Source organism: Puma concolor, chromosome C1 (assembly GCF_028749965.1).
Source record: "Puma concolor isolate L17-30 chromosome C1, mPumCon1.1.hap2, whole genome shotgun sequence".
NCBI classification, from domain to species: Eukaryota; Metazoa; Chordata; class Mammalia; order Carnivora; family Felidae; genus Puma; species Puma concolor.
Genome location: NC_141674.1, coordinates 106,864,926 through 106,889,983, shown reverse-complemented (window position 1 = coordinate 106,889,983; position 25,058 = coordinate 106,864,926). Strand labels below are relative to the sequence as shown.

General features: G+C 42.1%; 1 protein-coding gene across 2 annotated transcripts in view; it reads right to left on the bottom strand.

The window, feature by feature from the left end:
• Positions 1–1,956: 1,956 nt before the first annotated feature.
• SNX27 (sorting nexin 27) overlaps positions 1,957–25,058 on the bottom strand; it is a 70,081-nt gene continuing 46,979 nt past the window's right edge. Inside the window, exons 5-12 of one of the 2 annotated variants that reach the window (XM_086718227.1) lie at positions 24,112–24,216; positions 20,405–20,483; positions 18,667–18,830; positions 15,847–15,936; positions 7,545–7,694; positions 7,115–7,243; positions 6,697–6,756; positions 1,957–6,593 (exon numbers count right to left, since the gene is read on the bottom strand). In XM_086718227.1, coding sequence (XP_086574353.1) covers positions 6,585–6,593; positions 6,697–6,756; positions 7,115–7,243; positions 7,545–7,694; positions 15,847–15,936; positions 18,667–18,830; positions 20,405–20,483; positions 24,112–24,216 — 786 coding nt within the window. In that variant the 3' untranslated portion in view covers positions 1,957–6,584. The remainder of the gene's footprint in view (positions 6,594–6,696; positions 6,757–7,114; positions 7,244–7,544; positions 7,695–15,846; positions 15,937–18,666; positions 18,831–20,404; positions 20,484–24,111; positions 24,217–25,058) is intronic. The other variant, XM_086718226.1, reaches the window with a different exon arrangement.

Sequence of the window (25,058 nt, the reverse complement as noted above, 5' to 3'; positions counted from 1 at the left end):
ACCCTCAACAGTGCCCAGAACATTGGAAGGTGCTTAACAAATAAGAAGTAACTGCTACAGGGTGCCTGGGTGGCTCAGTCAGTCAAGGGTCCGACTCTTGACTTTGGCTCAGGTCATGATCTTATGGTTTATGAGTTCGAGCCCCTGCCGACAGCCTGACAGCACAAAGCCTGCTTGGGATTCTCTCTCTCCCTATCTCTTTGCCCCCTCCCCAACTCGCACACACATATGCTCTTACTCAAAATAAATAAACTAAGAAGAAAAAAAAAAAGTAACTGCTGGACATCTATATACCTAGATTTCTTATCCACGCCTAAATCATAATAGGTCCAAAGCTAAAACATTTTCTCCCTGTTTCAACTCTGAAGTATTTCTATTTTCTAGCCACCTAGACATGAAACCTTGGGAGTCTTTTACTCCTGATACATGCATTCAATGTTATTCAATCATAAAAGATTTTACTTCCATAATTTTTTTCTCACACCTATGTTCTTCCTTTCAATCAGCACTGACCAACTAATCAGAACAGGGTCTTAATGGATTCTTCTGCATGTATTCTGAAACAGCAATGTTTCTAAACTGTAGCTGATGAAAAAAACCACAAACTACTTTGGCTCTTTTTTTTTTTTTTTTTTATGTAGAACGCTTCATCCTGGCGTCCATGGCTCTCCAAAGCCTCCCCTTCCATCTTATTCCTACACATTCCTGATTTCTAATCAAATGGGACTATTCACTGTTCATCTGGACAGGTTTGATCCTCCCCCTCCCATGGTTTTTCATTCCCAATTATAAACATCAGGCACATATGGGCTCAGTAAAGTTTGCTGAACACCTTGTTGAAATCCTGCTCATCCTGGATGATTCACCTCAAACGCCACTTTCTTCATGAAGATTTCCTTAACTGCACCCCTGCAGAGGTCCCCCCCTTTTCCCAGTCCTTATGGCACTCCCACCTTCCACTGCCGCACACGGTGTCATCGGTTCGTCTCTCATTCCTCTGCTGGACTGAAAGCTGACACAGTGGCTCTTATGTCTCCTTTGTTCTGCTGCCATATCAGACACGATGTCCTGCATGTGGCAGGGAGCCAATAAATGTTTGTGGACTTAAGCTTCTGTAATTCAACTCCACAATTCTATTTCTCTACAGATTCTTTCCTTGTTAAAGAAAACAAATTCTGCATCATCAGGTTCCACAGATTCCAATTATTCAATGCTGATGGCCAAGTGAAGGAGACCCAGAACAAATGTCTCTCCCCAGACTGTCAAAAGAAATGTCAACCTAGTCCTTGCTTTCATGGTCTTCAGTCAAGGAGCAAAAACCCCTTCAATCAGAGGTAAAAAAAAAATAAAATAAAATAAAAAGGTTTACAAATATATCCAGCCTAATACCAACGCTGAGATTTTGAGAACAGATTTGGCCTAGGAGCTCATATACAGAGAGGAGGGGGCCAAACAGGCCACAGCACCTGAGATTCCTTGGTAACAACAGAGGACATCCAGGGCTACCCTGTCGGGGCTGTGGGCAGAGGAGGGGCACAACCACCCAGCGTGCCTGTCACTGTGCTGGCACTCATTAGGTCCCAGACCCCAGTTTCCTACCGAACTTGAACAATGAAACAGTGCATCACGTGGCTGGGGCTAGGGACAGTGCCGGGCTCTATTGGGAGAGGCCAACGAGCTCTGTAAGCCTTGCCCGTGGCCGGCCAGCACAACTAATACAGACACACCTGAGGGAGGAGAAGGCATTTTCATAGGAGTCACTGGAAATGGAACTTTAGGCAAAGGGCCTTCCGGCTTCTCCTCTTCCTGCCTGACTCTATCTCCCGCCCTCATAGGAGGACCAGCCAGGTGTTCCTTCCCATCTTCAGACAGATCTTTCTAACCCCAATCTCAAAGGCCCCTCCTTCACTCCTTCCCACACAACCCAAAGGATTGGTAGTCTAGGAAGGCATAGACTAGTTTCATCAATAAGTCAATTTATTTAAAAGAATATGTTACAATTAATTACACTAAGTGACATTACCAAACAATTTTAGAGTGGTTAGCTGTAGAACAAGGAATGAAAGAAACACTGTTAGCCATTATGTGTCTGTGTATTTTCTCTTCACATTTCTTAAATCACAAATAAAAAATACAAGATACTGCAGTGAAAATACAATTAGAGTTTGTCAAATAAATTAAAAGTGTGCATGGCCTGGGGAAAACTGAAGCCCAGCTCCGGCTTAAAAAGGGGGCATGATATAAAACCGGGGTCTAATTTAGCAGCTGGCCAAGTGCCTCCAGCCCACAGCACTGCCCTCTTTGCTCCTGCCCTTCCAAGGAACCCTAAGCACCCCCACACTCGAGATTATTGCTGAGGACTGAGCTGCCGCCCCAGGGTGAAGCCTGGCACGGTGCTGGGAGGCAGAGGGGAGGCAGGCGGGTGGTAGGACTGGAATGCGCGAGTTCCGCCGCTGTCGCTCTTCTCTCTCTGAGCACCAGCCACACTGTTCCCCCACCCCCCTTCAAAGGGAAGCTAATGGGACACACGGACTCTGGCAGGGGAATCTAGTGGGGTGCTGGGCTCCAACAGTCCAAATGGTCTCTGAACTGATCCAGCCAGAAAGCACGATGGAGACAAGGGGGGCACAGTAGTCCCTCCAGGTCTGGAGACTTTGGGTCAGCCAGGATATAGTCCCCTTGAGGAAAACTGCCTCCTCGGAGCCAGGCTGTAAGGGGGCAAACTCTGAGAGGAGAGAGATGTGTCCCCTCCTGTCAATGCCCTGTACTGCAGCTCCAGGCACTAGGTTTGGAGCTAGAAGGGGATAACCAAAGCTACTAGCCTGGGTGACGACAGGAGAAAACTAGACAGGCCAGGCCTAGGAGCTGCCCTCAGCAGACAGCTGGGCTGAGCTTAGGCAGAGGGCAAGAGGAGGGCAGGAAAATGGAGACTAGAATAAAAATATAAAGAGCAGAGAGCCCAAAGCATGGCCCAAGGGAACCTTTCTGCAGGGACAGGTTTCTCAGGGCCTGCATTTTTCCCTGATCTATACAAAACTCTGAGCTTTTACCAGATGATAGAAACTGAGTGGTAGAGGGGAGGACAACAGATCAGGAAGACCCTGCAGGCTCTGCTGGGGCAAAGGAGGGGGGGAGGGGAGCCCCTCCATTTTCCAGAGACAAACTGCAAAAGACTGGGCAGAGGGCTCCCTGGACAGAACCCAGGACTGAGAACCATAGCAGGGATTAGGGAGAGGAAGTACAGAACAAGGGTGTGGGGGGGGGGGGGGAGGAGGGGGGGGGCGGGGAGGAGTGTCACACTAACACTGCTTCATGCAAAAAAGAGCTTGATCCTATGGAGCCACAGTGACCTCTGCGCGCCGGTCCAAGAGGCCTGCTGTGGGAGGAAGGGGGAAAGGTACTGTTGGCCAGGGGCTCCCTCCTTCCCCGTCCTCACTGCAGCTTTTACTGGTACAGCCAGTAGGGGCTGTTTCTAAACAGATTCTGCCAACAGGCCAACCACCCATGTGTGGCGCCCTTGCTCAGTCTCTAAAGCACCGAGTGCGTGCTCTGCCAAAGGAACAGAGTGGCACCCGCTCCAAGGGGCCTCAGACCCAAGGGCACCCTCCCCCCACCTGACACCTCACACCCAGAGGTCAGCAGTGGGAACATTGCACGGACTCCCAGATTTGTCCATTCCTCTCCCAGTCTGAGAGCACAGGGGCAAGCCGCTGCTGTGTTTGCAGTGGGAAAAAGCTGGCACCAAAAGCCTCTTTGGCGTCTTGGAGTGGGGAAACAGATCTCCTTTCTAGGGCCCTCTGGCTCATTATTAAATTCACTTAAGCCAAAAGAAGCTAATTCTGTATCAAAACTTTCAAATCGGGGATCGCTCTCTGCACCTTTAAACATTGAGCATTCCTACGTTCTGCACTGTGATCCCAACTGGGTTTGGAGAAAGGGAGGGAAGACATCTGTCCTGTATGATGGATAACTGTCCTGGGGCAAGCAGCCGCCAGGGTAACAGAGTGAGAAAGAAAAGTGGCCTCACAATGATCTGCAAAATCAAGTCACCAAAACAGAAACTTCAAACCACCCCGCCACTGCTCAGTGGAGTGACTAAACCTGGTACGGTGGCCTCCCAGTTAGACAAAGCCAAAGACGCCACCCAGTGGAGGTTTTGTGAAGAGAGTGGAGAAGGGAAAAAGAAAAGAAGGCTCGTGGATGTGTTTCAGCAGCATCAGAGTCTGACTTCGAGCTCCTAGTGCAGTATCTACAGAGCCTGCCTGAGAGTGTTGCCCCAGCTGGTGAGCCCGGCCCCCCAGGCCCTGGGGTGCAGCTCTTAGGGCTCAAAATCCCAACATGAGATGCCAGCTGGTAAGCCTGGCCCCCCAGGCCCTAGGTGCAGCTCTTGGGTCTCAAAATCCCAAGGTGAGACGAGGAACTCTTTGAGAGACAGAAAGGCTTTCCTTCAGTCTCCTTTTCATTAGAAGTTGAGATTCAACCCAAACCGACCATATCCCTACTGGTCCTTCCTGGGTCCTCAGCTGGCTTGGATGGGCACTGGTTTGGCTGGCCCAGACCACTGACTAAATTTCCCCAAGGCCTTGGGGACACTGTCAGATTCCTCCCCAACACAGCTGTTTAAGGAAGTCACAGAGAATGTAATGGTTATGGATGGTTACTGGTCAGGAATGGAGTGGGGAAAAGCTTAGGTACACAGGGTATTCCTTCCTTCCTTTCCCCTAAGTCCAATCTTTGTGCCTAAAGGTATTGGCTTTAACTCTGGTCCCTAGTACTCTGCCTGCTTCAGAAGGAGAAATGGGAAATGACAACCATGAAATGTTTCAGGTTCCTGTGGCATCAACCTCCTGAGCCCACGTCTCCCCTCCATTCTAGGTCAGTGGAGAGCACACAAGGGGCCCTCGGGAAGCAAGAAGGAGATGGGGAGTATGGCTAGAAAGCCGTGAGTGGGAGAGAGCTGGGCCAGGAAAGCTGTCTTGGAATCGAGGACCACACCAAGTCTTCAGACTCTCCCTGCAGATCTGCAAGTCTTGCTGCCCTTGAGAAATACACCTCGGTCTCCTCCCAGCAGCTTCTTGGAAGATAAAGAAACTATGCTCCTTGCTCCTCAGACTCTATGCCAACCCATAAGCCAGAATCTTCACTCAATACAAAAAAGGGGGAAAAAAACCCAAGCAGGTTGTAAACTTTTCGAGTCCTTCATGAGGAGAGGTATTTTCCCAGTAAAATTTTTTTTTTCCTTTTTAAAGTTTGTTTCAAAATAAAGAGAGCAAGAGAGAAGTCATGAATTCTAGTGAAAGGTGTGTAAAAACACAAGCTAAAAAAGGTACTGCCATCAATATGAAATTTAAAAAGAAATATATATATGTATATACGTGCAGCTAATTTGTGTATATATAATTTTTACATACATACATATATATGTCTGAACAGTGCAAATGGATGGAGTTCATAGTTCCAGTTTTAAAAATATAGTACAAGGAGAGTCTGTTGGTGTGAGGCCCAGGTGAGAGGATAAAGACACCTTTGGCGCGTGGTTGGGCTTAATTTCCTGTCTGAACTCAGCTGCTCCCGGTGCGGACCAATCTGTCGTTCTCTACCAGCTCAATTCCAGAGACATGAAACTCAGAGGGATTATTAATAGTATTTAGTTTAGGGCTTTTGAACATAATGACTTTTTTCCTTTTTCTCTTCTTTTGTGTTAATGGTTACTCTGACACAGGAGACGGAAGGGGTGAGAGGATGAGGGTGAAGAGGAGGGGTGAGGGAAGGCTAGGTGGCCACATCCCTCTGCTGTGACCTCGCCATCCGGAAAATGTTCTGAAAGGAAAACAGAAAACAGTCACTGGGAAGCCTGAGGTATCTGCATCTCTCCCCTTCTGGAGGCTAGCCTCAGACAGACACACAGACGCATGACTGAATGACTCCACCTCACTGGCCTCCACCTCTGCTACAACTTCCCATGTGGAAGCATAGCCTTTTAGACCCAGAGAGGAGCTTAACTATTTATAATCTGGTTCAGCCTTCCCATTTTACAGATGAGAAAAGATGAGAAAACGGAGATCTAGGGGAGGCTCACTTGCCCAACACTGAAGGGAGAAAAAATGCTGGGAGGGAATCGTCGTCTGAGTCTCAGAGCCCGGTGTTCTTCCTACTATACCAAGAATATGAATTTCATGTTCTTGACTTTACCTTCTGAACTTCAGAAACATTTTCTTTGAGAATAAGTAGCTAATTATTCAGAATCTTCCGAATTCTCCAGCACTGGCATAAGGACAGCAGTAAAGCAATAGTGGAAACCTTCCCACACACATGCATTCCTGGTTAGCCCCGACGGGCTCTGTCAGGAGTCATCTAGTCAGAACAGCTAAAACTGGGGACAGCTGCCCTTCTGGGTCAGGAACAACATAGGCAGTGATTGGATTAAAAAACAAAAACAAAAACCAGGCAGAGGAGGGTCCATGAAGTCACAGGAGGTGGAACAGCCTGCAGCCAACAGCTACCCTCTAGACAGAGGAAGAAGCAGGGCTTTTCTCGTATAGTCTATTCAGCATCCAAAGGCTGGAAGAATAACCAGTCTCTAACTAGTATTCCTAGAAAGACAGATGGAGGTGAGGGTCCCGGGTATCTGGCCACAGGCCTATCATTTTAAACAATAAAAGATGAAAAGGCCAATTCAAGATTGCTTCGAATTACCTCTTTTCTCCACTTGAGCTCACAGAACACCCTCTCGAAGCATTCGTGCATATAATTAAACTGAAAAACAAAACAAAAACATAACAAAGACAAGATAGTGACGCTGACTTCTTATGACCCACTGGGCACCACAGGGCCATGCCTCTGAACCCCTGCCCCCAGTCTCCCCACCTTCCCAACCTTGCTGAGCACCACAAGAACCCCTTCACTAGTCTGGGGCTCCTCCTAGTGGCAGCTGTGAGTCAGGCAGGAAGTGAAGCTGCCACTCCCAGTCTGTCCTCAGGACAGCCAGGAAGAACCTGGGGCTCTAAGGCTCAAAGACAACTGCTATGGCTGCAGCCCTCCCCATTTACGCGCTCAGCTGGAGAACATCAAACCCAATATACTTTCCCAAGAGTGCTTCCGGTCTACCACTCACATATGGTGTGAAGATTTTAACCCATCGAGGCTTCTTCTCTCCTCGTGCATACTCGAAGCAGAAGGCCATTCCTTCTTCATCTGTATCCCATCGCTGCATCTCGTCCCATTCAAATGCTATTACCTGGTTCTAAATGACCAAGAACAGAGTGTTAAGTCTGAGAATGCTGGGCACCTGAGCTGAGATGGTTCTGGGCCAGACAGCAGAAGACAAGGGAGTGAGTGTCTGCATCATGTCAATAAGACTGAGGGAAGAATGAGTCCATGTGAGCAGCCAGGAAGGTGAGGATCCTTGTGGACCCAGTGCTGATTTACCTTCCCCATCACCATAGTATGGATTTCATCTCCCCTCCTGACAGGAACGAAACCAGAGTGGGTTAAGTGGCAGTGTCCCCAATGCTCCCAGCCCTGGCCCCATGCTGAACTGTCACCTCCAGCTGTCCTTCTTCAGTGCAGGCATGCAGTTTAAAGTGCGTGATGCTGATGGCTGTGATAACGTGCCCCTTCCTCCTGGAGTCACAGGCGCAGTGGGGGAAGATGATTTCATTGTAGCCCTCACAAGTCCTCAGCATGTTGAGATACTGGAAAAAAAAAAAAAAGGTGTGTGTGTCTGTGCGCGTGTGTGTGTGTGTGTGTGTGTGTGTGTAACAGGGTTACTATGGAACTAAACCACCACGAAGAGCTGCTGGGATGTCACCAGAGAAAGAACAAAGAGAATCCTCTCACCCAGCAACCTGAAGACTCTGGTCTTCACAGCATGACCAGCTCTAAGAAGGGCCAGGACTCCAAGCCTATTCTTTGTTCCACTTCCAGCCCCACCTCCTTTCTCTGCCTCAAAAAGTACACAAATGAAGCCAGAAGAGGTGCTGTGACCAAGACCCGTATGTCGAAAGGTGAACTCACAAGGCTGTTTAGGCTGCCCCTCCTTTCACTAGCATCCAGGAAGGGAATCAAACCGATCTACATGACTGAGTAAAGGGAGCTCATGTCTCCTCACAAATCAAAAGTTACAAGAACCTCAGTGACGAGGAGTAAGCTACCCCCAAATCCCATACTCATAACATGTTTAAGCCAGTCATTTTACAGAAACCCAGAGTCACAGGAGACTTGCTGAAGGTCACAGGTAATAGTAAGTGGCACAGCCAGGATTAGAAGCTAGGTTTAATTTCATGGCCACTGGTCCTTTCTCTATCGCCAACTAGGCCCCAAATCAGCACCACCATCCCCTGATCTCCAGTACACATGCCTCCTTAAAAATCATGTGGACCAAAATCGAGTGGCATATATGACCCTCAAAGGTACAATGCTACAAGACTGATTCAGAGAGGACTCTAACTCAGCTCTCTGTCCTTTCTCCTCTACAGTGAAGACTGGCCTCTCTTTCACTCAACTCACTATTTTGAGTTGAGATGGGAGAGTAAAAGATGAGTGGGAAGGAGAGTAGAAGAGAAATAAGGAAAAGATGATTAAAAAAAAAAAAAGACACATGGACTCTGAGCCGGTTTCTCCTCAGGGACTGCCTAGGAAATAAGTAAAGAACCTTGAGTCCCTGTACCCTCGGCTGCCCAGCACACAGGCCAACAGGGCGCACTAGGAACATGTGGGGAGTGTTGGAGAGAAGACAGAGGGACAGCACCCTAGCTGATTTCAGCTAGATGGGCAGGGAGACTGGAACACATTGGAGGGTCACCTTTTGCCCAAGAAAGAAGAGACCAAGGGACCTAGGTACAAAAAGGGCCCTGGGCAACCGGCAGCTCTAGTACCAATGAATGGCACTAAAGACGGTCACTACTGCCCCAGAGATGGTCTGGGAGGACTTAAGGGCCTAGGGAAAAATCACACCACATACTCCCTTTCCTACCTTGTACTTATTTCTGTTTAGGTAAAATAATGGCAACCTTGAAGCGGAAACATTATAAAAGGACAGCAAGAACACAGCGACAGGATCAATTCAGAAGTGCCACAATAGCCGACTTGCTTTTCTCAGTTCTCCTTCCTTCTATCCCACTCCTCCACCCCCTATCTCATCACCCTTCCTGTACGAGGGAGAAAAGTAGCCACTGCTTGGGCCTGCCAGTGGCACTATGAACAAAAAATATCTCTGGCCAGGGACAGGCAGTGCCACAGAACAGAACTCTTCTGGGGTTGAGACAGGAAGCAGTATGAGGAGTGGTCAGGAGCCTGGGCCCAGACCACCCTGGGCTTGAATCCTGGCTCCACCACTTCCTGACTCTGTCACCTTGGATGAGGCACTTGCACTCCAGCCAAATTACTAACTCCCAGGAGCTCTAGTTTCCTCTTCTATAAAAAGAAAAGAATAACAGCACCTACATCACACAGTTACTTGTGACCATTAAAGTATTTAGCCCAGTACTTAGTACATAATTAGGTATTCAATAAAGGATAGCTTAAAAAAATAATTTTAAAGGCTCCATTATCCCTAGCCAGAAGGCTCAACTATTTTCTCTCCAGGGAAAAGCTCATGCGAGTGAGACGGACGAAACAGGAGTGGTAGAGAGCAGAAGGTTGCTGCAACTGATTAATGGGTACTCGGGGGGCTAAACGGGACTATTCTTCCAACTTCCTTACATACTTGAAATTCTCTACAATAAAATATTAAAGGCAAAGAGAAGAGTCCCTGCATGCCAATGCTCAATCCAAGGCGCCCCCCTAACACAGTCAGGGGGAAATTTCTGTGTGCTCAACAAGCAGCAGGTACTGCTCAAAGGGGCTCAGGGAGGCGCCTGCGTGGCACAGTAGGTTAAGTGTCTGCCTCTTGATTTACGCTCAGGTCATGACCTCACAGTGTGTGATACTGAGCCCTGAGTAAGGCTCTCTCTCTCTCTCAAAATAAATAAATAAAATTTAAAAAGAAAAGAAAGAAAACAGATTTCAAAATTGCTTTAAAAAAAAAAAAAAGGGTGCTTAGGACCTCTGCAAACGCTGGAAGGTGTCACGCAGCCTTGAGACTGGTTCTGCTCACGTCCTTTACCAAAAAAGCCTTATGTATAACACATTTCCTGAGAGTTCTCCTCTTTAAGAGGCATCACTACTGCTTTAAAAGTATCTCTGGAGCACCTGGGTGGTTCAGTTGGTTAAGCGTCTGACTTTGGCTCAGGTCATGATCTCACAGTTCGTGAGTTCGAGCCCTGCTTCAGGCTCTGGGCTGACAGCTCAGAGACTGGAACCTGCTTCAGATTCTGTGTCTCCTTCCCTCTCTCCCTGTCCCTCCCCACTCATGCTCTCTATATCTCTCTCAAAAATAAATATTAAAAAAAGTATTTCCGCCTTATTCTTAATGGGGAGCTTGACTTTATTTATTAAAAAGAGAAACATGCAGGGGCGCCTGGGTGGCGCAGTCGGTTAAGCGTCCGACTTCAGCCAGGTCACGATCTCGCGGTCCTTGAGTTCGAGCCCCGCGTCGGGCTCTGGGCTGATGGCTCAGAGCCTGGAGCCTGTTTCCGATTCTGTGTCTCCCTCTCTCTCTGCCCCTCCCCCGTTCATGCTCTGTCTCTCTCTGTCCCAAAAATAAATAAAAAACGTTGAAAAAAAATTAAAAAAAAAAAAAGAGAAACATGCAGACAAAGGGAGGGATTAGGAAAAGACACCAGGTGAGGCCTGGTGCTCAGCATACCCTGAACTCTCTGTGACTCTGTAAGTTACTCTGCCTAGGGGCTTCCCCCTGCCATCTGGAAATAAAGGACACTGCTGTCAGCTTCTTTTCCCTGTGACAGCAAAGAACACATTCTTTGAAGCAAGACAGAAACAGGTTCAACTTCTAGTTCCACTTCTGATAAGCAATATGATCTTAGGTAAGAATCGTGATCTCTCAGAATCCACTTCTCCTCTGTAAAGTGGGGATAACACCTGCATGGTTGTTATCAGGAGGAAATGAGAATACACATACTGTGTCTGGCACAGTACCAGGCACAAAGTATGAGCCCCTCTCTCTCACCTTTGAATCAAAACACTGATTATCCCTCCATATTCAAGAATGTAATAGTCCTCGAAAGCAAAAGACCTTCAGAGGACTTCCTTTTTTTTTTTTTTTTACATTTTATTTATTTTTGATAGACAGAGACAGAGCACAAGTGGGGGAGGGGCAGAGAGAGACAGAGACGCAGAATCTGAAGCAGGCTCCAGGCTCGGAGCCGTCAGCACAGAGCCCGACACGGGGCTTGAACTCACAAACCTCGAGATCATGACCTGAGCCAAAGTCAGACGCTCAACCAACTGAGCCACCCAGGCGCCCCCAGAGGACTTCCTAATAGCATTAAGTTCTAAAAATAACCTGAGTGGAATTTGGTGACAAGACAGAGGTAAAGTCTCATTTGGGAAATATAAGGTTTTTCAAAGATTCTCAGGTCAGGCAGTACTTCTCAGTTTTAGACAAAGTTCTACATTCCTAGATTTGCACAAAGTGTAAAGAGAAGAAATATTTAAATTTTTATACACATCCAAAGGTTGTTTATTTTTTTTTTTTGAGTTTATTTATTTATTTTGAGAGAGTGTGTGAGCAGGGGAGGGGCAGAGAGAGAGAGGGAACAGTGGAGAATCCTAAGCAGGCTCCACACTGTCAGCACAGAGTCTGACGTGGGGCTCAAACTCATAAACCATGAGATCATGACCTGAGCCCGAAACCAAGAGTTGGATGCTTAAGAGCTACCCAGGCGCCCTCTACATACATCCAAAGTTTCTTTTTTTTTTAATTTTTTTTTTAACGTTTATTTATTTTTGAGACAGAGAGGGACAGAGCATGAATGGGGGAGGGGCAGAGAGACAGGGAGACACAGAATCCGAAACAGGCTCCAGGCTCTGAGCTGTCAGCACAGAGCCTGACGCGGGGCTCGAACTCACAGACTGCGAGATCATGACCTGAGCTGAAGTCGGAGGCTTAACCAACTGAGCCACCCAGGCGGCCCCATCCAAAGTTTCTAAAAGAAGAGTGAATTTTTGTTTTCAACCACATTTATTAAAGTTATATATTTAAAACACAAAATTGTCCTGTCCATTCTCCTTTCTTATTAAGTTTTGACTGGCTAAATATGTATCCTATACTCTCTTCCTTGATCCACGTATCATTTAGATGAGGACCCACATTAGGCCAGAGATGAGGAAAAGTATAGCATAGGACATCTTATAAATGTTCAGTGTTCAGCAAGATAAGTAAATATAGAAACAGGACAATTATTAAAGCAGAGACTCAGTACTTAACAGAATAAATACTTTAGGTTGAGTGGGTTGAGATCCATTCTAGAGAACTCTCTGTTCTCCCAAGCAACCTATTAAGAATCAAACCAGGTCTAAAATTGAAATAAGGGCTTGAAGGGAACCTCAGGAGCCAACTCTCCCAAGCCCCTAGAATAGCGATTCTGAAGCAACTTAAGTTTTAAAATCACCAGGGTGCTTCTGTAAAAATCTTTACAAAGATTCCTAGGTCCTACCCAAGATTTTGGCTTAGTAAATGTGAGGTGGGGGTCCAGAAAGCTGCATCTTAAGTAGGTTTCACAAGTGACTCCCATGTAATTGAGGTGAGGACCACACTTTGAAAAACACGGACTTTCACATATATTGCCTTGTGTGAAATCTTAATTAAAAGTCATATTGAGAGGGGCGCCTGGGTGGCTCAGTCAGTTAAGCGTCTGACTTCACTCAAGTCATGATCTCATGGTCCATGAGTTCGAGTCCCAAATTGGGCTCTGTGCCAACAGCTCAGAGCCTGGAGCCTGCTTTGGATTCTGTGTCTCCCTCTCTCTCTCTGCCCCTCCCCTGCTCGTGCTCTGTCTCTGTCTCTCTCTCTCTCTTAAAAATATATATTTTTTAAAATAAAAAAATTATATTGAGAAACACTAACAGAAATTTTTTTGTCAGTTTAACAATGGTAAATATCAGGCCACTTAAATACAAGAAAAACGTAAGTTATACACATCTACTGTTTGTGTGAGAGTCAAAAAAAAGAAAAAAAGAAAAAGAAACAAAATCTCTCTTGTATATTATATTCTCAACCATCCAAATTTGAGATTCAATCTACCTTTGTAAATAAGTAAAAACAAAACCATTTTTTTATCACACTGGGAATGTTTTAAGAATTCTGGGAGTTTTTGTCAAGATTCTACTTGACAGCTGGCAATCTGAACATCCTCATTTTAAAGAAAAGAAACTAAAACTGAGAAGTCTGTTGAATTGTTGGAGGCCTCCCAGTAATTTGGCAACTAACAGTGATTTGGCCTAATCTTAGGCCTATCAACCATATTAAGTTGCTACAGATAATGGAGTCAAGGTGTATGGGCTTGGAAGGGTCCATCTGAGTTGGAAGTTTCAATGTACTGAACATGACCGCTGGCTAGGCTAATGTCTTTGAACATTAATACTTGAATACATTGAATACAATTTAAACTTTTCAAACTCTGGTGGGACTTTATATAAAATCTGATTGCAGTATGATGGGGCTAGTACACACTTGTTTGTTGGCACTAGGTTTTTTTTTTTGTTTTTTTTTGTTTTTTTTGTTTTTTTTTAAATTTTTTTTTTCAACGTTTATTTATTTTTGGGACAGAGAGAGACAGAGCATGAACGGGGGAGGGGCAGAGAGAGAGGGAGACACAGAATCAGAAACAGGCTCCAGGCCCTGAGCCATCAGCCCAGAGCCCGACGCGGGGCTCGAACTCACGGACCGCGAGATCGTGACCTGGCTGAAGTCGGACGCTTAACCGACTGCGCCACACAGGCGCCCCGGCACTAGGTTTTTAAGATAATAGAATTCCATTAATGTTTAAGCATATCTTATACTCATTCCAATGACCCAAAAGGAAAACATCAACTGTACTCAGTTCTTAATTGAGTGATAACAAGATACAAACTTGAGTCTAAAAGTAATTTTGTAATAGATTACCATGCTTGTTAAATTCAGATTTTCTATATATTGCCACAGAACAACCCAAATCTACTTATATATTTTTTTAGCACTTTGTACTGTGCCTGGCACACACTCAGTACTCAACAAATATTTTTAGTTGGATACATATATGGAAGTTATTGTGTTTGAAGTACTATATGTACAAAGAAACAATATATATCCCATACTGATAAAAGAAACAATATATATCCCATACTGTCATTATCAGTAGCCCTTATGAAATTACTTTGATTTGCCGCCTTTGGCAAAGGCAAAGACATATTTTAGAGGTTGATGATCCTTCAGTATTTGGTCCTTTTCGTTAAAAAGATGCAGAAGTGCTGACCAGAATCATGCATTAATATACAGAAGACAATGCTATGATCTTTAAGAACAGGTGGAAATCGAGTTTTAAAAGCCTGTTTCTCACATAGTAAAATTGCCTTTACCAAAATTCTGCCAAGACCTAATTCTATTTAAAAGATTTTTGTGTCTATTCTAGCCTGCTGGGATGCAGAACACTGATCAAATGGTTCCCTCATCTCTGGCAGTTTTCTAAGGCAAACAGATTTATTACTTTTTGTCATATAAGTGATAAAATAACTATCTAGACATAAGATTAGGGGCTGAATTCAATGGCTGACTTGTTTGCATTCTTATTCCAACGCAGTTCCCTCATAAAAAATGCACACAGAGAGGGTACAAAAGAAATTCAAGTGACCTATCAGAATCATCACGAATACAGTAATTGTCTTGTGAGAAACCATGAAAAATTATAATTGGAAAAGTTTCAACTATATGTGAATTTGCAAAGAAAGAAAATTTAAAATGCTACGAGTGAAAGTTTTTGTAAGCAGAGCGTCCCTTACAAAATTTTTTTTGACAATTTCCATCCCTGTATTTATGGCAGGTGCAAATTGAAAAATAATTTTATTTTATTTTTTAAGTTTATTTATTTATTTTAAGAGAGGGAGAGAGCACACATGAGTGAGGGAGGGCCAGAGAGAGAGGGAGAGAGAGAACCCCAAGCAGGCTCTGCACTGCCAGTGTGGAGCCCCACATGGGGCTCAAACTCATGAACGGTGAGATCATGACCTAAGCCGAAATCAAGAGGTGGATACTTAACCAACTAAGCCACTCAGGTGCTCCTGAAAACTAATTTTAAAACATTTACTGGGGGGAAAACAAAAACAAAAACAAAACATTTAGGTACTACTATAGGCAGCACCCCCTCAGCACTCTGTGATGATGAAAATGTTCTGTATCTGAGCTGTCCCGATATGGTAGGTACTTACTCAACACTTGAAATGAGGCTGGCACATCTGAGGAACTGGATTTTAAATTTTATTTAATTTAAATGAGTTTAAAATTAAACTTAAATAGCCACATGATGCTAGTAGCATCTATCAAATCAAACAGCACACATATCACACTGACCAAAGACACTACTGAGCATTTTAAGCAACTGTAGAGAAGGAAGTTGTAAAGACAATTTTGCAATTGCTAAATCACAAATAAAACAATTTCTAATGTTAAAAATCTAAATATCAACTCTTAGAGAATTGATATCTATGAAATGTTTTGTACATCTTTTGTTTTAGAACTTTCTATCAAAAAATAATACTCAGTTATTACTAATAATAAAGCTATATACACATATATAGCAACATATCTTCTCATGTGCTAATGGAGGAACATAATGGGTATGTTACATCTATATCCCCTCTTTTTTTTTTTTTTTAAATCAATTAAGCCACTGACCAGTTGTATTATCTCTCAGAAATAACTGGAACAACAGGTTTAAGAGATATAAGGAGATTATGGGGACATAAACCTACCATGACCATTTTTCTTTGTTCATACAGCTTCTGTAACTGGTAGGACTTTTCCTCTGCTTTGATATAACCTTTTTTCACATCATCAACGGCCTGTCACCAAAACAAGGGCAGGGAAGAAAGGAACATCAAAGTCATTATCAAGCACATTCTTGACAAAAGAGATACAGATTCATTTCAGAATAACTTTTACCCATTTGGACCATCATAATCACCACCGGTGAACTCTGCCACGTGGATATATTTATTAGAATAAGCAGCACTTAAAGAGTGCCCAGTATGTGCTCAAGAACCGTTCTAGGCACAGGAGGGATCTTGTTTCTCATGTTAAGAGATTTAAATTCCACTTAATTTATACAGTGTAAAGATGAGAGAACACTGAAAGATAGTCCATAATTGTTAAAGGTAACAATGAGGTAGCAAAGATGTATGATAGTAAGTGATACATGTAGTCAGGATAGCAGAGCTTTTTGCTAATTGTAGTTATCAGGAAAGCCTTGATTGGACTCCAAAGGTTAGGCGGACAGAATAAACTACAAACAGAAGTCAGGAATGTGTTTGAGCTTAAATACATTCAGGAGACAGATCTGTCTGATTTAAATAAAGGGTATGTGTCAGGGGACAACAAAAGATAATGCTGGATGGGTAGGTTAACAGATTATGAAGGATCCCAGAGAACAGGGACAGGAATTTAAACTTAAGGACAGCAGCATTAAGACTACTGGAGCTAAAATAAGCAATAAAAATGTGTGTTATTTTTAAAAGAAAGATTGATTTGTGTATGAGTGCCAAATGAATCAAGCTAAGGAGAGAATGAAATAAGGGAGAATGACAACGTTATAGTGCTTTAAGCATGAAGTGAAACAAGACTGTAAACTAGGGTGGTAGCAACTGGAAGAGAGGAAGTAATAAATCTGAGACCCCACGCGGACAAAAGTCCCCAACAGGACTTGATACAGGCACGAAGGTATATAGATATAATACGCTAATTCTAAACTACTCCTGGCTCAGCTATACGAAACGTGCATCCCCTTCCCAACTTCACTCTACCCCAAGAAAAGCTTTTAAAATCCAATAGAAGGGAAAACTCATCTTTGGAAGAAAAAAAAAAAGGAAGGAAAAGAACAAACACAATCATTTGTCCAGGGCACTTGGAATCTAACCTCAGTGTTTTACTACAAGGACAACTTTTGCAGGCACCAGGCAGGGACCCGCTTGAATCTTTACCAGAAGGCTGCTAATTTCCTTAAGGTAGAAATCTATCCCTATATTTAAGGGAAACTATTTGCATAACGCAGTGAGTTCAGGGTGCCTGGTGGCTCAGTCAGTTGAGTGTCTGACTCTATTTGGCTAAGGTCATGATCCTGGGGGTTGTGGGATCATGCTCCGTGTCAGGCTCTGTGCTGAGCATGGAGCCTGCTTGGGGTTCTCTCCCTCTCCCCCCGCACCCCGCCCCTCTCCCCTGTTCCCACTCTCTCTCTCAAATAAAAAATAAAAAACAAAAATAAAATAACACAGTGAGTTTAGAGTTAAAGTCAAAAGACTAGTTCAACTTCTACCTCTGTCACCTATGCTTGAGTATGGGTATGGGTATGGTATGTAGCGGGAATGGGGGAGGAAACGTATCTAGAGTCTCATCTTCTATACTAGGAAATCAAGAGATACTGCTTGATTAAAAAATCAAGTAGGAGCAATATAATCAAGTTATAACAGAGAAATGGAAGTAAATATAAAACAAAACCAACAATAACAAACAAAAGCTAAAGGAGGTGAAAATGGTTGCCTAAGGGAGGGGGAGATGAAGACAAACAGGGTAACTAGTATTTTTCACAATAACCTATGTAGAACTATTTGATGCTTTAAACTTTATGTATGTATAATTTTGATGAAAAAAAATTTTTTTAACAAACCTGGTTACTTTTTAAAAACGGTGTTTTTTTTAACGTTTATTTTTTGAGTCAGAGAAAGACAGAGCATGAGTGGGGGAGGGGCAGAGACAGAGGGAGACACAGAATCCGAAGCAGGCTGCAGGCTCTGAGCTGTCAGCACAGAGCCTGACATGTGGCTCAAACTCACAAACCATGAGATCATGATCTGAGCCGAAGTCAGATGCCGACTGAACCACCCAGGGGCCCCTTGATGAAAAGTTTTTTGAAAGGTATATAGCCATATGCTAATTTCCTGTTGTTTAAAAAAACAGTAATAAATTTATTCTTTTTAAAAAAAATTTTTTTATGTTTTACTTTATTTTGGGGGGGAGGGGCAGAGAGAGAGAGAGAGAGAGAGAGAGACAGAGACAGAGAGAGACAGAGAGAGAGAGAGAGAGAGAGAGAGAGAATGTGAAGCAGGCTCCAGGCTCTGAGCTGCCAGCACAGAGCCCAACGTGGGGCTAAAACTCACGAACACTGAGATCATGACCTGAGTCGAAGTTGGAGGCCCAACCGACTGAACCACCCAGGCGCCCCAGTAATAAATTTATTCTTAACTCCAGCACATCTTTACTTCTTAAATTTATTTATCTTTTGTTAAATGGGTTAGAATATTTTATTTGATTCTTTTTTATTTTTTAAAGATTTTATTTTTTAAGTAATCTCTACACACAATGTGGGGCTTGAACTCACAATCCCAAGATCAAGAGTCACATGCTATACTATAGACTGAGCCAACCAGGCACCCCGGGATAGAACATTTTAAAAATGTAACTTAACTAAGATCCAGGAGGCAAAGCAGCTTGTTCAAGGATTCACATTGAATTGGCAAATAACTCACTACATACAAGCATAAAAAGCAATCAGGCCTTTCCAGGAAGATCAATTCACCCACCTGATGAAAAAAGTAGGTAACAGCAAGGTCATTGTCATTTAAGAGGATTTCTTCTTCTGTCGTAAAAAGCCACTTTCGAATGGTCAGGCAGGTGCCTGGCACAGCTGATGTGTAATTCTGGACGTAGAGTTTATGAGGAAATTCATTAGGTGCCAGCTTACGTACTGAAGACCAAAAAAAAAAAAAAAAAAAAAGGAAGAAAGCTAGAAGATTAAAGATATATAAAGAATTTCCCTAGCATAAACTGTGTAAAGCAGACTAAGAATGGCAGGCTATCCTTAACCAGAACATCAGGTTAGATCCATTAAGCAGCCTGCTATGGGACCACAAAATAACCATTTCTCTACCTAAATGTATCCCTTCTAACTATGACTATGGCCAGTTGAGTCTTAAACTGACTGAAATCTATCACCTGTATGACACATCCTTCAGTTAACATGCAGACTGGGCAGACAGCATCTATTCCAAAGTCAATTAAAATATCTTATCTATTATCTGGTAAGTTACAGTGATGTCCACTGAACATCTTTAAAGCAAGCCTCTCCTCTTACCCAGCTATGGAGCAATCAGAGTCTCTCATGTGGCAATTCCCTTGTTTGTTAAGAGCTGAAAGGCTCTCCCCAATCCCCATCCCCAACTCTAAGACATTCATCAAAGTGAAAAATGTCTTCTGAGTAACGTTTCTTCCTCTTCCTAACAATGCACAGGCAGGATAAAACACTATCACATTTAATTTCTATATTGCTTTTCTTAAGAAAGGCTCAGAGTTTTTTCTTCTTTTGATGCTTACTTGACTTTGTAACACTGCAAAAAACAGATTTAATATTTCCCATTTTATTTCTTAACTAAAGCTTAGAAAAAAAGGATAAGATTAGAATCCAAGTGCCCGGTTCCCTAGCAATCCTTTGTAACATTTATATCTGCCTAGTTAGACCATAGGGAGTTGGGAAGATGAAAAACAATAAAAAGATGGCTGCTTCACGGAGAATCAACCTTGTTTTATCTTGACCAGGGATGGCAAGGTCTGATCAATCAATATTATCTATCGTTTCTGGCCTTAGCCCCATGTATATGTGATGTGGAAAAGACCCATAAACTATAGGAAATCTATGTCATTCATAGCAAGCACTCAGACTTCCTCCCTTTTGTGATCTCAATGCAACCAATGTGGCCACCATCTCTAGCTTTTATAAAATAACATATGAGAAACTTCCTGCCAACATGCAATAAAATTTCCTAGAAAGAGAATGTATATTTATATGGAAACTTAAATATATGCATCAACGCAAAGACTTTTAAGTAATGTATCTTTTTCTGACTCCTGAAAATAAAAAGCTATTCTTAACTATCTACAAAAAGCATAAAGTACACCAAAGTAAGTTGTGGCTAGATAGAACACCCCTCTTTTTGGCTATTTCATTGGAATATATTACTTTTGAACCCCTGATTTAAAATAAGTTCATGAAGTATCTGTTTCAGTGCTAGGTATAAGTAAGTTATACTTACAAAAGAGGAGAAAGGATCATCAGTGATCAGACACCTTTCTGACTTGGGCGTAATAAGATTTGCCTGGTCTGCTTGTGGGAGACAGTCCTAATGAGTGTGATCTCCCCTTGCCTTCAAGCTCTTCTTCTCTAAGCAAATAGTTTCAGTCTGACGGCTTCCGGGAGCTTCAGTCTGATAGTATTAGAATAAAATACTCACAAACAAAACTCAGTATTAGCCGACTGACACTTACCAAAGGAATGATTGATCACTTCAAATAAGGCAAAGTAATTCACCGTTGTACTGTCCATGCCAACCTTTGCTGCAATAGCCTATAGGGTAAACAGGATAGATTGGTTTCAGGGTAACTAAATCAGACAAGCTATGGGAAAAGACAGGTATGTGCATGTGCAGGGGGGAGAAGGGAGGAGTTTTGCCATCTCAGCTTCACATGAACTAAATTCATGGTCTATACCTTTTCTTTTTGTATGTATGTGTGCACACACTCATGCATACATATGTATGACATAAAAGGGGGAAAATACCTATATTTGACCAAAATAGATATAATCTCTAAATATGAGTTTCCATGTCCAATTCAAGCTAATAAGCTATCCTTAAATATCATCTTCTTTCTCTGAAATATGATTTCATCCCACAAAAGTCTTTTTTAACAGCACTTACAAGTAATGTGCTTCACAAGAACAGACCTTAAGAAGAAAATAAATTCTTAAATATCCAGTCTCATACATATAACCTACATTTATATTTATTTATTTGTTTGTTTATTTACTTATTTTCATTCAACCTACATTTCATACAGGCTGTTAACATGCAAAATCTTTATCTTTGGTTCTTGAGCCGAAAAGAGTTTGTCAATTTTGTTCATGCTTCACAAATTGTTCTTATTTATTTTTTGGATGATCCATGCCTCAGGCTGAGGATCTCCATTTCCTAAGAATTACTATCATCGATATCCACATGAAAACAGCAAAATGTTGTGACAACAGAGACATATTAAACAAGTATCAGTCCTCCTCTCTAGGAGCTAATATGACAAAAAGCAATTGAAAGACTCCATGTACAAATAAAACTAAAATTACAAATATCAACAAAACTCAAAAAACACAAAATAGTACCACAATTTCTTTTCAAGATCAATCCCAATATAAATAAGGTATTAATTGAACAAAATACAATTGTGGAATGTCAGTGGCTCAGTAGACCAAATATAATTATACCATTCTCATTCTCATCCCTGATGACACTATCAACGTTCTAAGTTACCATTCTTTACTGCAGTGAATGGAAACTGAAATGCTCTCTGGGGTTGGAAAATGGTTTATAGCTACAAGTCTCAGTAAGCGGATGAGGAGAAAAGTGCTGCTCCTCACCAAAAGGCCTTGCTAGAGACAATTTGGGGGCGAGAGGGAGAAACAAAGAATACAAAACAAAAACATCAGCAACTTGTAAAATTAACATTTTCCTTGCAATCACTTCACCCTTTTATAATTTCAGAAATACCTTGAATTCTGCACATACCCTTTGCCATGGTATACAATACATGAGTAAATGTATGGGGAACACATTTTTGTTTGCTACAAAGGAACAATAAACATTAATATCCAGAAACCTGTTAGTCTCCCTGAAAATCTTGATCACATCAGGATAAAGACAAAAAGGCCTAGGCCTAAAAGCAATGATTATATCTAGCACCCAGATCATGATCTTTAAAATGTAATTTCTCACTGAAAGAAACCAGGACTCCTTGAGGGAAGTGGCTGATTATAGATCTAGGATAGGAAATACACAAAGATGAGGCCAGAACACCTTGTTGTACCAAAAAGCAAGGATGCTATCATAAACAAGTAAGTTGCATCAGAAGAATACAGGAGCAGATATGAAGGAGCTTCCACTGGCCAGAGATGAAACAATCTGAGCATCGGAGATGATACACATGATTGATTACATAATACTGAATGTCTAAAACCCACAAATACTAAAATAAAATAAAAATAACATAAAATAAAAGTAAAATAAAATAAAATAAAAATATCTCATTGGATATCATTGGAATCACCAACATCACACTCCAATGCCAACATTACACTCTGAAAACTGGCAATTAAAAAAATTAAATATTTATCCTCTCTTTCCTACAAACTATATTTTAGGATAACTACATACATAGCCTTAGTTGGTAAGGAAAAGTTCTGTATAGAAAAATTCTACCTAACAAATATGAAGAAATGACAGAAATAATGAAATTACTGGTTAAGGCAACAATCATCAGTGTATAAACTCATCTGATTACAGGCCAATGGGGAATTTTACAATAGAGAGCCCAGGTTACCACCATCTAAATAAATGCACCAATTAATCTCAGTATCACTAAAAATGGGACAACCAGACAGATACTGTGTACCTCCTGAAAGCAATAGGAAAGATGTATCTCACCAGTTAGGAAGTATTCTTATAAAAAAGCTGAACCTACTCGAGCTCTCTAGACAAAACTTCCATTCATGCAGAATGTAAGGAGATGCACATATTAAATGACACACATAAAAATAAATAGATAAATTCAGAATGTGGGACACTGCACAACACAGACCCAATTTCTGCAACAAACTAATAACATCTAAATAAAAAGGTGGGGAAGGGAAGGGAAGCTGCTTATATTCAAACAAACATAAAAACTGGGGCGACTGGGCGGCTTAGTCAGCTAAACATCCAACTTCGACTCAGGTCATGCATGATCTCATGGCTCGTGGCTTCGAGCCCCACACTGGGCTCTCTGCTGTCAGCACTGAGCCTGGAGCCTGCTCCAGATCTTCTGTCTCCCTCTCTCTCTGTTCCTCCCCTGCTCGTGTTCTCTCTCTCTCTCAAAAATAAACATTAAAAACAAAGATAAAAAACAAACCTTGTTTAGATCCAGATTTTAACAAACAATAAAAAATCATTTTTAGATAGCTGGAAATATTGGACTATGGATTTGTTATTAGTTAATGCCAAGGAAATACTGTTAACTTTTTAGGTCTGATAATGGCTTTTGTGTTTATGTAAAAAGAATAACTTTATTTTTTAGAAATTTATACTGAAATCTATATAGGCCCAATAAAATGGAATTTGCTTTAACATATTTAAACAGGGGCACCTGGGTCGCTCAGTCAGGTAAGCATCCTGACTCTTGATTTCAGCTCAGGTCATGATCGTGGGTTTGTGGGTTCAAGCCCTGCACTGGGCTCCGTGCTGACAGTGCAGAGCCTGCTTGGATTCTCTCTCTACCCCTCTCTCTTTGCCCCTCCCCCACTTGTGCATGCTAGCTCTCTCTAAATAAACATTTAAAAAAAATAAAACATTTAAACAAAGGAAAAGAAAAAAAAGATACACGTATAATGCAAATGTGGCAAAATCTTGATGGTTATTAAATATGAATGATGCGTAAATGGAGGTCCACTGTACTGTTCTGTTTATATTAAAGTTTTCTACAATTAAAAAGAAGCAGGGCTGGGGCACCTGAGTGTCTCAGTTAGTTAAGCATCTAACTCTTGACTTAGGCTCAGGTCATGATGATCTCACAGTTCATGAGTTTGAGCCCTGTGTCAGGCTCTGTGTTGAGAGCGCCGAGTTCTAGAGATTCTCTCTCTGCCCTTCCCCCACTGGCACTATCTCTCAAAATAAATAAATAAACTTAAAAAAAAAAAAAAAGAAAAAGAAAAGAAAGGGGGGGGGGTGCTAATTACAACCACTACGACCCAGGATACATACTGTACTTTTCTTTAAAGGAGGGCAAAGTACTTTCACATTAATAACAATATCAATAGTAGTAGCTCACATTTAATAAATTTATGTGCCAGATAGCCCAAGCACTTTATTAACTCATTTCATTAACTCATTTCATCCATCCTCCTTAGCTTCATACCATCCAATGTTGAGTCTACTTGTTCAAGTTTAATTTACCTGATACACTTGGTCTGTGGTACTGTTCTTTTTAACCCTGACTGTAACTGTTGTTCCATCTGGTAATGCTACTCTCAGTTCTACGTCGGACACACCATTGTAGTTCTGTGGGAAAAGACACAGAGACATAATTTGTAACTCAGCATATCCTCACTCTCCTTACAACATGCTGACTAAGCAACAATCTAAACGTGTGATAGAAAGTTAAGTTCCAACGAAAAGGGGATAAAGACACCTTAAAGTCAATACATTTTACAAGTCAGAAACCTGACTTCAGGCTGCAGCAAAAGTTAACCTTTAAGATGAACAGGGAGGAAAGAAACATGTTAAAGCCAGTGTGTCCACATTGCAAAATGGAACACTTGTGTGAGGCAGTCTAGGTCAAATACAGATGACATTTTTGGCCTACTTCCAAACATTGAGAACTCACCATTGAGAAAAGAAAACAACTGGAAGCAGTAGTTTTGACAAAAATTTTGTGGTTTTAAATGGTTAGGCATGCTAGATTGGCTCAAGTAGTATAAGTTCCTCCCTGAACTTAGAAGGAATCATGACACCTCTGACAGGAAAAATGGATGAAAGGCAGGAATCTGAGTTAAAGTGATGCCTAGTTTTCTTCGAAAGAGTAAACAATTCTTATCCCTTAATTCAGAAGATACTTCTTTCTTATTGCTTTTGATGATCAATACATTCCTCTAGCTTGTAAGTTTGATTAGAGAGAAACTATTGAGGAGCAAGTCCATCTTTGTTTATCACTTGAAAAATGGTGCTATCTATTGTCTAAAACCATCCTAAGCATTAATTACAAGCACTTGTCTGCAAGAAATTTATAACCTAGTTGAGAAAATAAGACATACACATATAAAATAACTAGTAGATAACGCACTATTTAATATAGCAGCATTACATCTTCATTCTTCTATTCAATTAGTATTTATTAAGCACCT